We start from the raw sequence: 14,794 nt of genomic DNA, 5'->3' as shown, positions 1-14,794 counted from the left end.
CGAAGGACCGCCGCACCACCTCCCTGTTCAAGTGAGCACAGCACAACAAGGCAAGTCTAAAAATGTCTTTATGCTGTTGCATAAATGATGTAATATGCCAGGGAGATATGTATACTGTAGCTAAGAAAGTAATACTAAGTGTATGTTGTGTAGTAAGCTGTTGTCCCTCACCCTAAAAATGTTGTCAATTTTCCCCTCTTAATTTTGCCTACTGTTCTCACTTGGCGGTGCACATGTAGCCAATAGCCTGTTTAGAGAAATGTCACCATCAGATATTGTAAGAGCTTTCATTGTCTGGTTATATACCCCCTTTATTTTTCATTCGGTTCTGACTTGGTGTACAGGGAGAAGATGGTAATAACGGCCCATGTTCAATTCTGACGCTGTACATTTCAAAAGTGCTGAACAAATAGTTACACTGACTACGTCCGTCCTAGGTCGCTCATTATTGTCTTAATCGAAATAACAGATTGCCTCTTATCCACTCGTTGTCCCCTTATGCCATAGTTTGTACAACTCAATTGTCAGTAGAAACCACATTTGTTTAAGCAAGTCAGCCATATCAGCTGTTTTTTTAAATTAGGCTGAATTAACTGTTTCGCTGCCAAACAAGGCTCTGCTGATAGCCGGGGCCCTGTTTCAGAAAGCGGGTTTAGTGACTCAGAGTTAGTTGACCCAGAGTTGAAGGAAACTCTGGATTTTCGGTTTGACAAAGCCAGTTCAGCTTAACTCTGAGTCAGTTACTATAGCAACATACTCTGTGAAGCTAACCTGCTCGCTGGCAGGTTTTCTTCAACTAACCCTGAGTTTCTCCTCCTCTTTAGCTGAAGCCTGCAGACTGAAGGAGGTGTCAGACATGGCGTGTCCTTTTCTTGAAGAGCCAGTTGATATTGAAGCACAAATACTCTGCAGAAATCTCCGTTGGGAGAGGGTAATCAGACCCCGCTTGGATGTTTTATCATTCCCTGATGATTATCTGTTTGAGGGTTTCTGTTTTTCTACACAATCGTTCAAATCAAATCAAAGTTTATTTGTCACGTGCGCCAAATACAACAGGTGTAAACCTTACAGTGAAATGCTTACTTACAGGCTCTAACCAATAGTGCAAAAAAGGTATTAGGTGAACAATAGGTATGTAAAGAAATAAAACAACAGTAAAAAGACAGGCTATATACAGTAGCGAGGCTACATACGGGCAACGGTTAGTCAGGCTGATTGAGGTAGTCTGTACATGTAGATATGGTTAAAGTGACTATGCATATATGATGAACATATATGACTAGCATATATTGGCAAAAAAACGAAGTGCAACACAAACAATTTATTTCCTGAACTGAGAGCATGTCCACGATGTGTCATATGAATGATATAAGGGCTGAAAATATTGTGAAGATGAATGATCTATCTGCATTGTGTCCCACTTTAACCATATATATATATAGTATATTTCCAAGGCAACCGTCTGTCGGGCTGCCAGAAATGTGACTCTGGCACTGAAACGTTTACTGTACACTTGTGGTGTTCCCAAGTCACAGACCCACAAGACTCATCAGAGAGCAATTCCACAGAATTGCAGGTATCAGTCTCAGCAATAATTAATTTATTTAGTATGAAGCTTAACTTTAATCAGTTAATTTGATATATTTTAGGGTTTCCAGGTGTGATTAGCTGCATAGATGGCATTCATATTTCTATCACAGCTCCTTCAGTAACTGAAGGAGATTATGTGAATAGGAAGTATTTCCACAGCATTAATGTGCAGGTAGGCCTAAATAGTAGCCTTTAGCATTCCTAATGAAAGATGAAATGAAAGTAACAATACAGTTACTGCAACTAATTACTGTTCTGCACTGTGAAGATCATATGTGATGCAACCCACATCATCAGCAACGTGGAAGCAAAGTGGCCTGGGTTTGTACATGACTCGCACATTTTTCATAAGTGTACACTGAGCGCTAGATTTGCCTATATAGCTATATCCTATTATAATCAATATTTTGCTTCATCCTATTGCAACTGAAAATTTAAACTGTATCCTCGTATTATCATAGGAGAGTTCGATGGTTACCTGCTCAGTGACAGAGGGTACCCCTGCCAGCCCTATTTGCTGACCCCTTACCCTGATCCTGAGCCCGCAGCAACGTTATAACTTGGCTCACTGCAGGCCAACAGCCAGGGTAGAGATGACCATTGGGATGCTCAAGGCCCGGTTCCAGTGCCTTCGTAGGCTCAGGGTCACCCCAGAAAGGGAATGTGACATTATTGTGGCATGTGTGATTCTCCACAACATTGCCACAATTAGAAGAGAACAATATCCTACTCAACCAGTGAACGATCCTGACCACCTCGCTGATGCACGAGATGGAAGAGCAGTCAGAGACAGAATATGCTACCATCATTTCTGATTGACCCATCACCTCCCCAGTGTCAAGTAAAGACAATATGCCTTTCTTTTTATGAAGTCTTCTTTATTCCCTGCAAGTACAAATACAGTAGTTAATATTTTTTATGATGTTGTTCAAACAAGTAAAATCATCCACCTGTGGGCACCTCACTCACCTTTAACTGATGTTCCAGCAGTTGTATTTGTCACAACGTCCACAGAAGGTGGCGCCTCTCCTCGGTCGGGCGGTGCTCGGCGTTCGTCGTCGCCGGCCTACTAGCTGCCACCGATCTGTGTTTCAGTGTCTGTTAGTTATGTCTGTTTTTTGATTGCACCTGTTTCGTGTTTGTCATTAGTGGGGGGGTATTTAGTCTGTCTGTGTTTAGTTAGGATTCGTGCGGAAATGTTCTTTGTTACATTGTATAGGCAGTAGGGTTGCCGGGCTGCGCCCCGTCTGCCCGTTTGGGCAAAATATGGATTTTGCCTTTGGATTTATTAAATCAAGTTTGTTCCAACGGACCTCAGTCTCCTGCGCTTGACTCAACCTAAAACAGTTCTACCCGCTCGTGACAGTATTTCTATCTTTTGCATCTGCAGCCTTATGTGGTCAATTTCTAAATTAATTTTTCAATTTGGTTCTCCAAGTACACCTTGTACAGCTGTTTCATAGGGAGCTATAGGAACACAAAAATGACATTGAATTTCACAGTGCCAGGTCTACTTAGTTTCATTGTAAGTCCTGTGCCAAACTGCAGTCTCAACAGTGAAGAGGCAACTCCGGGATACTGGCCTTCTAAGCAGATTTCCTCTGTCCAATGTCTGTGTTTGCCCATCTTAATCTTTCATTTTTATTGGCCAGTCTGGGATGTATTTTTCTTTGCAACTCTGCCTAGGCCAGCATCCTGGAGTCACCTTCTTCACTGTTGACGCTGAGACTGGTGTTTTGCGGGTACTATTTAATGAAGCTGCCAGTTGAGGACTTGTGAGGCGTCTGTTTCTCAAACTAGACACTCTAATGTACTTGTCCTCTTGCTCAGTTGTGGACCGGAGCCTCCCACTCCTCTTTCTATTCTGGTTAGAGCCAGTTTGCGCTGTTCTGTGAAGGGAGTAGTACACAGCGTTGTACGAGATCTTCAGTTTCTTGACAATTTCTCGCATGGAATAGCCTTTATTTCAAGGAACAAGAATAGACCGACGAGTTTCAGAAGGAAGTTCTTTGTTTCTGGCCATTTCGAGCCTGTAATCGAACCCACAAATGCTGATGCTCCAGATACTCAACTAGTCTAAAGAAGGCCAGTTTTATTGCTTCTTTAATCAGACAGTTTTCAGCTGAGCTAACATAATTGCAAAAGGGTTTTCTAATCATCAATTAGCCTTTTAAAATTATGAACTTGGATTAGCTAACGCAACATGCCATTGGAACACAGGAGTGATGGTTGCTGATAATGGGCCTCTGTACATTAAAAATCAGCCGTTTCCAGCTACAATAGTCATTTACAACATTAACAATGTCTACACTATTTCTGATCAATTTGATGTTATTTTAATGGACAAAAAATGTGCTTATCTTTGAAAAACAAGGACATTTCTAAGTGACCCCAAACTTTTTAACGGTAATGTATACTCAAATTCTGCATACGCATTCATTAATATTTCTAACTCCACTAGGGAGAGAAGTAGGAGGTTCGAGCCCTTTTTTCTCCTGTTGCCATGATGAATCATGTTATCTGCGTTCCATTGATGAGGGCTTTTAATCTCCTCATGCACATGCTTTACTCTGGGTTAACTTAACTCAGTTGATTTTGTTATCACCTGTTCTGAAACCAAAAACTCAAGAGTTTGAGAGCTCAGAATTAGTCAACCCAGAGTTCAGGTTTAAACTCAAGTTTGTTCAACCTGCTTTCTGAAACAGGGCCCAGGTTTAGCAGTGGTAAGGTGTTGGGTTGTTGAGACAGCTTAAAGTAGGCCCTACCAGGTTGTGGGCACTGTTTGTCACCATTATAGTGCAATGAATGTATTGTTTAATGTTGTGTAGTGGCTTTGCTGGCATGCATTAAAACAAATGTTTTAATTGTTTGCCCCACCAAGATTTACATGCTAAAATCGCTGCATAATTCATAAAGGATTTGTATGTTAACTAACTCAAATGTACGTATAAATCCCTTTTTACATAACTGCTATTATAATCACAGAACAAAACGTATAACATCGCCTAAATCTGAGTTATCCTCAGACCTTATTTTTAGCGATTATTCCAAAACCCTATACTTTCTTCCCTTAGAGATGGCTGAACAATCCAGAGGTAACTAATTTCCAGATTTTAGGACTACAAGCTGGTGAGCTCTGTAGCTCATATTCTTTTTGAAGCGCACAATACCCACTTCATAAGAGGTGAAAGACGCATGAGAATAACAATTACACAGAAGCTCCAAGAAATGGAGTTAGGTATCTCAATTTTTTTTAAAGTCACATTAAAGTTAAACATTGCATTTCCAGTATCAAAAACACCACAAACATTGCATTTCCAGTATCAAAAACACCACAAACACACATTTGCAAATAAAACAGTCAAACTCATGCACTTATTTCTGTACCCCAGTGGAGGCTGGTGGGAGGAGCTATAGGAGGATGGGATCGTTGTTATGGCTGGAATTAAATAAATGGAATCAAATGTCGTTTCCATATGTTTGATAACATTCCATTTAAATTCCTTCCAGCCATTACAATGAGCCCGCCCTATAGCTCCACCCACCAGCCTCCCTACTGTACCCATATAATGAATACAAGCAGGGTGCAGTTATTTTGGCTTAACCCTCTTGGCACCCTCCTTGTAGTCCTCCTTGGTCAGTCGGTAACCCCAGTGCTGTAATGTCTGTCTGACCACAGGAGAGATTGTTGGGTTGTCAAAGCCACAGCCTGACCGGACTACTTTGGCGATAAGATTATTTCTCCACCGGCCTTTTACCCCAGCACACTTTGCCCATCGCCCGATCTGACGCTCATCATCCTTAGTACGCCGACCATGGTAAAACCTGTAGGGAATTTACATTTCAGAGTAAGAAGACACTAATGTAGGAGAATAGAAAGGAGCCTTATTATACCCAGTCTGAATGTACTGTATATATTCTGCAAATACCTGCAGTACCACTGAAACCACCCATAGGGATCCTGGGTTACAATCCATCCACTGCTTTCCCACATTTCTAGACTGCCTCCACACTTCACTTTGTATGTGTTTACACTGTCTCTGTATGTTAATGAGGCCACCTGTATGGGGAAACACATAATGCATTATTTATTACAAGCAGTGTGAGCCTGGCTTTGTAATGTCTTATTAGTAGGGATGCACGATATATCAGTGAACATATCAGAATCGGACGATATTAGCTAACAATGCCAACATCAGTATCGGCCCAATGTCTAGTTTAATGCCGATGTGGAAAACCAAAGTTTTCCAAAAAAATCTAAGCTGACGTGCATACCTATATAACGTAGGTACATGACGTAATGATGCCACGTAAAATTTTGCGCTACATGTGCAACACAGCATTCCTAACCTAGCCCACAATGTCTGCTGTGTGGATCGAGCAGTCAACAAGTCGAGCAGTCATTTGAAAGAGAAAGAAAATTTCAGCGAGACAACTCAAAGGCGAAATCCATTAACACCAAGATAATGGAATCCATTGCCCTTGACAATCAACCATTCTCTGCTGTGGGTGATGTTGGATTTCTCGCGACTGGTCGAGCACCGGTACACACTACCAAGTGCGCTATTTTTCCAATTTTGACCTACCAGAGTTACACAGTAATACGCTAATGTTTTCTGGCTGTCACTGAGTAGACTGATACCCCATGTCATTCATCCACAATCCATAAGTAAGGCTGTACAGTGAAATAAGTATGCCCTCAATGCAATTCTAAAGTATAATACATCCAGTGTGATTTCAACCGATTTTTGATTTCTATAACATTCCAACCTCATTTAGCATGATCTATTCAATTATGGCATAATTCTATTATTTGTATTAATTTGCATCACTGTCAATGACATGCTTTTATTTTGAAGGCTAACTGCAAAGTCCACTATTGTGGCTAATCCTTATTGTGGCTAGCTTCACATAGATGGGTCCGACCACCATTAATCAAATAAGAACTGTCTTATAAATTAGGGTTATTTTAGATGATAACAGCTAGCTAGCTAACTATAGCTACTGAAACAGATGGCGTTTTGCTATGTTTTTGGGGAAGAACATTGCTTGCATCCATGAGCAAGCTAGCTTTTTTTTTAAATGACCAGCACTGTAGGTACGCGAGACAACTTCACCAGCATCATAGCATACGTATCGATGAATCGTTGTGACATATGAAATACGAGTGATAGTGTAATCAATGTGTAATAACTACGTCAAATGTATGAACACGTTAAATTATGTGACGTGCAGTCATATTCAGGTCCTGATTGGTCAAATAGTGTTATTTGACCTGTATCTTTTTGACACGCAAAGACCCAAACGGCATTCCATAGAAATCCTGGTTGAGAATGAAACGACTGAATAAATGAACAACGAAACAGCACAGCAAGTAAATGAAAGAACTAGGTTTTGATTATGTTTTACTGGTAAATGACAACAAAATATTTTTTTTGGTCAGTGTGGTGTGTGTGTAACCCTTATTTAACTAGGCAAGTCAGTTAAGAACAAATTCTTATTTACAATGATGGCCTACCCCGGACGACGCTGGGCCAATTGTGCACTGTCCTATGGGACTCCCAATCATGGCCGGATGTGATACAGCCTGGATTCAAACCAGGGAATGTAGTGAAGCCTCCTGCACTGAGATGCAGTGCCTTAGAGCGCTGCGTCCATGTGTGTTAACTATTTAACTGTGTACTAGAATGCTAAAAAGGCCACTAAAATGTTAAATATCGGATATCGGTATCTGGGTTTTTTGGCAAGGAAAATATCGGTGCATATATTTCTGCAAATTTCCAAATGACTCAAAAAGTCTAACTTGGTCAGGATCATTATGCGATCATAACAACATTGGTGGGCATGCTTATGACAAATCACCTGTGTGGGAATGTTCAAACCTTTCAGCCAATCCTCAGGGAGTTTCTTCCATTCATCTTTGCAATTTTGTTCTATGATGAAAGAAACAAAAAAGGTGTGATTAGTAAAGTGGTTAACCTACATTAGTAATTAAGTCATAACATCCAAAGTAATGATTTTAGATTTGTGTGGGATAGGCTACTCACTTGTGACCCTTGAGTATATTGGTCTGAAGTAGGTACCACCAAAGCTGCCAGCTTGAAGTACTTCTTTTGGTGACATGTTAGGTTGGAACTGTGGGAAGTCTAAGAAAAATACTTGTCACCGAGCCTTCTGTGGAATGAATGTCCATGTGTTTAAACAGAGTTGCATATGTAGGCATACCTTTAAAAACAAGTTGTCCTTTGTCATTCTTTGAAACCTCTAGGCATCCATCCCGAATCATCTTCTGGCTTGCATCTTTAGAATTTAGAGAAACTTCAGAGCTACGCAAGAATTTGTGTTTTTTCTTGCTTGAGCCCTTCTTCATTTTAACCTTTTCTGTGGGAAAGTAAAATTATTTTAGGTGGCTAACGTAATTGGCACTCCTCAGAAACGCAGTCTTCCATAGGAATGAATGAAATTCTAGAATGTTTCAAGGACAACAATTATGTTTATTTAAATATTTTTCGTTGTTGTAGTGGGGACAGTAACATTAGTAGTTTCCAAAATGATGCTTTAAGGAAAATGTTTTTATATATTTCTTTGGTTCCAACCAATGGTTTATATATACCTTAGAAAACTGACAGTGGGTGCCGTGACTCACTCACTTACCCTTGTTCAGAGCATTATTTGCGCTAGTCTTGCCTCTATCCTTCGATTTCAGCTTTTTGCAGTCTGGAAGACTTGTCTCAGATGAGGAAGCTTTTCTTTTTGTAGAAGTTGTCCTGCTGCTTTTCCCCATGTTTCGTCTCGTCATGTTCCTTCCTGTAGGCCCTAGACAACGTTCAAATGAAAACGACCAAGCATTGGAGTTGCACAACCCTAGCTACAATGGATTTGTTGTGAAGAAGAAGGGACTCAACTGTATCCTCAGTATGAATGAATGAGAAAAAATCGTGTTAAGTAACTGCGCATCTCACTGTTTATGTAATGCTACGGGTGCGCCTGCTTTACAAGCCAGCGCGCCCCGACCAATGCGCCGTAGTCAGATGACGCGTTCCAATCAATGACATATTAACCCTGGATTGCTGATGCTATGTTTTGGCCATGGAGAGGCTTTGAAGGCGCCAAATTGGCACTCCTCAGAAACGCAGTCTTCCATAGGAATGAATGAAATTCTAGAATGTTTCAAGGACAACAATTATGTTTATTTAAATATTTTTTGTTGTTGTAGTGGGGACAGTAACATTAGTAGTTTCCAAAATGATGCTTTAAGGAAAATGTTTTTATATATTTCTTTGGTTCCAACCAATGGTTTATATATACCTTAGAAAACTGACAGTGGGTGCCGTGACTCACTCACTTACCCTTGTTCAGAGCATTATTTGCGCTAGTCTTGCCTCTATCCTTCGATTTCAGCTTTTTGCAGTCTGGAAGACTTGTCTCAGATGAGGAAGCTTTTCTTTTTGTAGAAGTTGTCCTGCTGCTTTTCCCCATGTTTCGTCTCGTCATGTTCCTTCCTGTAGGCCCTAGACAACGTTCAAATGAAAACGACCAAGCATTGGAGTTGCACAACCCTAGCTACAATGGATTTGTTGTGAAGAAGAAGGGACTCAACTGTATCCTCAGTATGAATGAATGAGAAAAAATCGTGTTAAGTAACTGCGCATCTCACTGTTTATGTAATGCTACGGGTGCGCCTGCTTTACAAGCCAGCGCGCCCCGACCAATGCGCCGTAGTCAGATGACGCGTTCCAATCAATGACATATTAACCCTGGATTGCTGATGCTATGTTTTGGCCATGGAGAGGCTTTGAAGGCGCCAAATTGGCACTCCTCAGAAACGCAGTCTTCCATAGGAATGAATGAAATTCTAGAATGTTTCAAGGACAACAATTATGTTTATTTAAATATTTTTTGTTGTTGTAGTGGGGACAGTAACATTAGTAGTTTCCAAAATGATGCTTTAAGGAAAATGTTTTTATATATTTCTTTGGTTCCAACCAATGGTTTATATATACCTTAGAAAACTGACAGTGGGTGCCGTGACTCACTCACTTACCCTTGTTCAGAGCATTATTTGCGCTAGTCTTGCCTCTATCCTTCGATTTCAGCTTTTTGCAGTCTGGAAGACTTGTCTCAGATGAGGAAGCTTTTCTTTTTGTAGAAGTTGTCCTGCTGCTTTTCCCCATGTTTCGTCTCGTCATGTTCCTTCCTGTAGGCCCTAGACAACGTTCAAATGAAAACGACCAAGCATTGGAGTTGCACAACCCTAGCTACAATGGATTTGTTGTGAAGAAGAAGGGACTCAACTGTATCCTCAGTATGAATGAATGAGAAAAAATCGTGTTAAGTAACTGCGCATCTCACTGTTTATGTAATGCTACGGGTGCGCCTGCTTTACAAGCCAGCGCGCCCCGACCAATGCGCCGTAGTCAGATGACGCGTTCCAATCAATGACATATTAACCCTGGATTGCTGATGCTATGTTTTGGCCATGGAGAGGCTTTGAAGGCGCCAAATTGGCACTCCTCAGAAACGCAGTCTTCCATAGGAATGAATGAAATTCTAGAATGTTTCAAGGACAACAATTATGTTTATTTAAATATTTTTTGTTGTTGTAGTGGGGACAGTAACATTAGTAGTTTCCAAAATGATGCTTTAAGGAAAATGTTTTTATATATTTCTTTGGTTCCAACCAATGGTTTATATATACCTTAGAAAACTGACAGTGGGTGCCGTGACTCACTCACTTACCCTTGTTCAGAGCATTATTTGCGCTAGTCTTGCCTCTATCCTTCGATTTCAGCTTTTTGCAGTCTGGAAGACTTGTCTCAGATGAGGAAGCTTTTCTTTTTGTAGAAGTTGTCCTGCTGCTTTTCCCCATGTTTCGTCTCGTCATGTTCCTTCCTGTAGGCCCTAGACAACGTTCAAATGAAAACGACCAAGCATTGGAGTTGCACAACCCTAGCTACAATGGATTTGTTGTGAAGAAGAAGGGACTCAACTGTATCCTCAGTATGAATGAATGAGAAAAAATCGTGTTAAGTAACTGCGCATCTCACTGTTTATGTAATGCTACGGGTGCGCCTGCTTTACAAGCCAGCGCGCCCCGACCAATGCGCCGTAGTCAGATGACGCGTTCCAATCAATGACATATTAACCCTGGATTGCTGATGCTATGTTTTGGCCATGGAGAGGCTTTGAAGGCGCCAAATTGGCACTCCTCAGAAACGCAGTCTTCCATAGGAATGAATGAAATTCTAGAATGTTTCAAGGACAACAATTATGTTTATTTAAATATTTTTTGTTGTTGTAGTGGGGACAGTAACATTAGTAGTTTCCAAAATGATGCTTTAAGGAAAATGTTTTTATATATTTCTTTGGTTCCAACCAATGGTTTATATATACCTTAGAAAACTGACAGTGGGTGCCGTGACTCACTCACTTACCCTTGTTCAGAGCATTATTTGCGCTAGTCTTGCCTCTATCCTTCGATTTCAGCTTTTTGCAGTCTGGAAGACTTGTCTCAGATGAGGAAGCTTTTCTTTTTGTAGAAGTTGTCCTGCTGCTTTTCCCCATGTTTCGTCTCGTCATGTTCCTTCCTGTAGGCCCTAGACAACGTTCAAATGAAAACGACCAAGCATTGGAGTTGCACAACCCTAGCTACAATGGATTTGTTGTGAAGAAGAAGGGACTCAACTGTATCCTCAGTATGAATGAATGAGAAAAAATCGTGTTAAGTAACTGCGCATCTCACTGTTTATGTAATGCTACGGGTGCGCCTGCTTTACAAGCCAGCGCGCCCCGACCAATGCGCCGTAGTCAGATGACGCGTTCCAATCAATGACATATTAACCCTGGATTGCTGATGCTATGTTTTGGCCATGGAGAGGCTTTGAAGGCGCCAAATTGGCACTCCTCAGAAACGCAGTCTTCCATAGGAATGAATGAAATTCTAGAATGTTTCAAGGACAACAATTATGTTTATTTAAATATTTTTTGTTGTTGTAGTGGGGACAGTAACATTAGTAGTTTCCAAAATGATGCTTTAAGGAAAATGTTTTTATATATTTCTTTGGTTCCAACCAATGGTTTATATATACCTTAGAAAACTGACAGTGGGTGCCGTGACTCACTCACTTACCCTTGTTCAGAGCATTATTTGCGCTAGTCTTGCCTCTATCCTTCGATTTCAGCTTTTTGCAGTCTGGAAGACTTGTCTCAGATGAGGAAGCTTTTCTTTTTGTAGAAGTTGTCCTGCTGCTTTTCCCCATGTTTCGTCTCGTCATGTTCCTTCCTGTAGGCCCTAGACAACGTTCAAATGAAAACGACCAAGCATTGGAGTTGCACAACCCTAGCTACAATGGATTTGTTGTGAAGAAGAAGGGACTCAACTGTATCCTCAGTATGAATGAATGAGAAAAAATCGTGTTAAGTAACTGCGCATCTCACTGTTTATGTAATGCTACGGGTGCGCCTGCTTTACAAGCCAGCGCGCCCCGACCAATGCGCCGTAGTCAGATGACGCGTTCCAATCAATGACATATTAACCCTGGATTGCTGATGCTATGTTTTGGCCATGGAGAGGCTTTGAAGGCGCCAAATTGGCACTCCTCAGAAACGCAGTCTTCCATAGGAATGAATGAAATTCTAGAATGTTTCAAGGACAACAATTATGTTTATTTAAATATTTTTTGTTGTTGTAGTGGGGACAGTAACATTAGTAGTTTCCAAAATGATGCTTTAAGGAAAATGTTTTTATATATTTCTTTGGTTCCAACCAATGGTTTATATATACCTTAGAAAACTGACAGTGGGTGCCGTGACTCACTCACTTACCCTTGTTCAGAGCATTATTTGCGCTAGTCTTGCCTCTATCCTTCGATTTCAGCTTTTTGCAGTCTGGAAGACTTGTCTCAGATGAGGAAGCTTTTCTTTTTGTAGAAGTTGTCCTGCTGCTTTTCCCCATGTTTCGTCTCGTCATGTTCCTTCCTGTAGGCCCTAGACAACGTTCAAATGAAAACGACCAAGCATTGGAGTTGCACAACCCTAGCTACAATGGATTTGTTGTGAAGAAGAAGGGACTCAACTGTATCCTCAGTATGAATGAATGAGAAAAAATCGTGTTAAGTAACTGCGCATCTCACTGTTTATGTAATGCTACGGGTGCGCCTGCTTTACAAGCCAGCGCGCCCCGACCAATGCGCCGTAGTCAGATGACGCGTTCCAATCAATGACATATTAACCCTGGATTGCTGATGCTATGTTTTGGCCATGGAGAGGCTTTGAAGGCGCCAAATTGGCACTCCTCAGAAACGCAGTCTTCCATAGGAATGAATGAAATTCTAGAATGTTTCAAGGACAACAATTATGTTTATTTAAATATTTTTTGTTGTTGTAGTGGGGACAGTAACATTAGTAGTTTCCAAAATGATGCTTTAAGGAAAATGTTTTTATATATTTCTTTGGTTCCAACCAATGGTTTATATATACCTTAGAAAACTGACAGTGGGTGCTGTTTTGAAACCATCTTTGCACCCCCATCATTGTAAAAAATATTTTGGAATCTATATAAATGCATTTATTAATGTCTACATTGGCTTTTGCCATGTGTATTCTATTAAAGACACCTTAATGCATACTTAAATATACTGAACAAAAATATAAACGCCACATACAACAATTTCAAAGATTTTACTAAGTTACAGTTCATAGAAGGAAATCAGTTAATTGAATCTCCTAATCTATGGATTTCACATGACTGGGCAGGGGTGCATCCATGGGTGGGCCTTGGAGGGCATAGGCCCACCCACTTAGCAGCCAGGCCCACCCACTGGGGAGTCAGGACCAGCCAATCAAAAGGAGTTTTCCCCCACAAAAGAGCTTTATATTACAGACAGAAATACGTCCATTTGGAGAGCATAAGGTGGGGAGTTTTTGAGTCGTTAAGTCAGACTTTCCTCTTGATTGCTAGCTATAGCATAAATTCTTAGTTTCACAGTGTTATCTGACAAAGGTATTGATGTGAGTTTCTGTGCCTCTGCCTCCCCACATATTGTTTTCACCATATAAATTGGGCCAGTTATATCAAAGTCTCTGCAATAGTGTGTGGTTTCATATTATAGCGGGCATAGCCATTCACCATGGGAATGATTCAAGTGCAACGGTCAGGTGCAGCCGATCTAAGGGTGCTCTCTGATTGAATTTTAACTCTTAGATTTGAATACATTTCATTTAGATTTTTAAGGTTAACCACGTTACAATGATTTTCAGAGAAAAAGACAATGTCATAATATAAACACTGCCGTTCAAATGTTTGGGGTCACTTAGAAATGTCCTTGTTTTTGAAAGAAAAGCACATTTTTGTCCATTAAAATAACATCAACTTGATCAGAAATACAGTGTAGACATTGTTTTTGTTGTAAATGACTATTGTAGCTGGAAACTGCAGATTTTTAATGGAATATCTACATAAACTCACAGAGGCCCATTATCAGCAACCATCACTCCTGTGTTCCATTGGCATGTTGTGTTAGCTAATCCAAGTTTATAATTTTAAAAGGTTAATTGATCATTAGAAAACCCTTTTGCAATTATGTTAGCACAGCTGAAAACTGTTGTCTGATTAAAGAAGCAATAAAACTGGCCTTCTATAGACTAGTTGAGTATCTGGAGCATCAGCATTTGTGGGTTCGATTACAGGCTCAAAATGGCCAGAAACAAAGAACTTTCTTCTGAAACTCGTCTATTCTTGTTATGAGAAATGAACTGTCCACCCAATCAAAGGATCAGAGAATTAATCTAGTATTGAAAGCATATGCTACAGCTAGCTAGCACTGCAGTGCATAAAAGGTGGTAAGTAGTTGACTCAAAGAGACAGAAAGGCAATAGTTGAAAAATTTTTATTTTGAATATTTTATTTTTGCATTTTCCAAATAAGAACATTCATAACAAAAGTGAAAATATATTAGACAACAATATGACAAAGTGACAGTAACAGACAAGCGTAAAAAAAATAAAAAATATATTATATATACAAACATACAGTAAATAAGTAATAAAGAGTAAAATAAAAAATAATAATAATGAGACATTGGATCATATGGTCACCTGCCGTAAACTACATATTATACATTACGTGTGAAACATTATGTGAGGATTACATAGAGATTCAATCAATGTGATGTGAGGGGAGATTCACCATATAGTCAATAAAAGG

General features: G+C 40.2%; 1 protein-coding gene across 2 annotated transcripts; it reads right to left on the bottom strand.

Moving 5' to 3' along the window:
* Positions 1-4,810: 4,810 nt before the first annotated feature.
* zgc:113208 (uncharacterized) lies at positions 4,811-12,929 on the bottom strand. Of its 2 annotated transcripts, XM_029691620.1 has the most exons (12): positions 12,415-12,925; positions 11,720-11,881; positions 11,025-11,186; positions 10,330-10,491; positions 9,635-9,796; positions 8,940-9,101; positions 8,245-8,406; positions 7,816-7,971; positions 7,638-7,736; positions 7,453-7,523; positions 5,520-5,650; positions 4,811-5,415 (listed from the first exon to the last, which is right to left on the bottom strand). In XM_029691620.1, exons 1-12 carry the CDS (start codon positions 12,557-12,559, stop codon positions 5,181-5,183), a joined length of 1,809 nt encoding a protein of 602 aa, XP_029547480.1. In that variant the 5' UTR covers positions 12,560-12,925; the 3' UTR covers positions 4,811-5,180. The 2 variants fall into 2 exon arrangements, with proteins under 2 accessions (XP_029547480.1, XP_029547481.1); XM_029691621.1 differs by lacking the exon at positions 7,638-7,736 and having other exon boundaries at positions 12,415-12,929.
* Positions 12,930-14,794: the final 1,865 nt, after the last annotated feature.

Source organism: Salmo trutta, chromosome 15 (genome assembly GCF_901001165.1).
Source record: "Salmo trutta chromosome 15, fSalTru1.1, whole genome shotgun sequence".
In the NCBI taxonomy this organism is placed as follows: domain Eukaryota; kingdom Metazoa; phylum Chordata; class Actinopteri; order Salmoniformes; family Salmonidae; genus Salmo; species Salmo trutta.
Note: the sequence above shows the minus strand (reverse complement) of the source record. Positions and strands in the feature narration are given on the sequence as shown.

What these genes read in the sequence shown, in the direction of transcription:
- zgc:113208 (XM_029691620.1), bottom strand. Translation starts at nt 12,559, where the DNA reads ATGACGAGACGAAACATGGGGAAAAGCAGCAGGACAACTTCTACAAAA. An exon ending in AAATAATGCTCTGAACAAGG is followed by an intron (nt 9,102 to 9,634) that starts GTAAGTGAGTGA and finishes AACGTTGTCTAG; the next exon opens with GGCCTACAGGAAGGAACATG. An exon ending in AAATAATGCTCTGAACAAGG is followed by an intron (nt 7,972 to 8,244) that starts GTAAGTGAGTGA and finishes ACTTTCCCACAG; the next exon opens with AAAAGGTTAAAATGAAGAAG.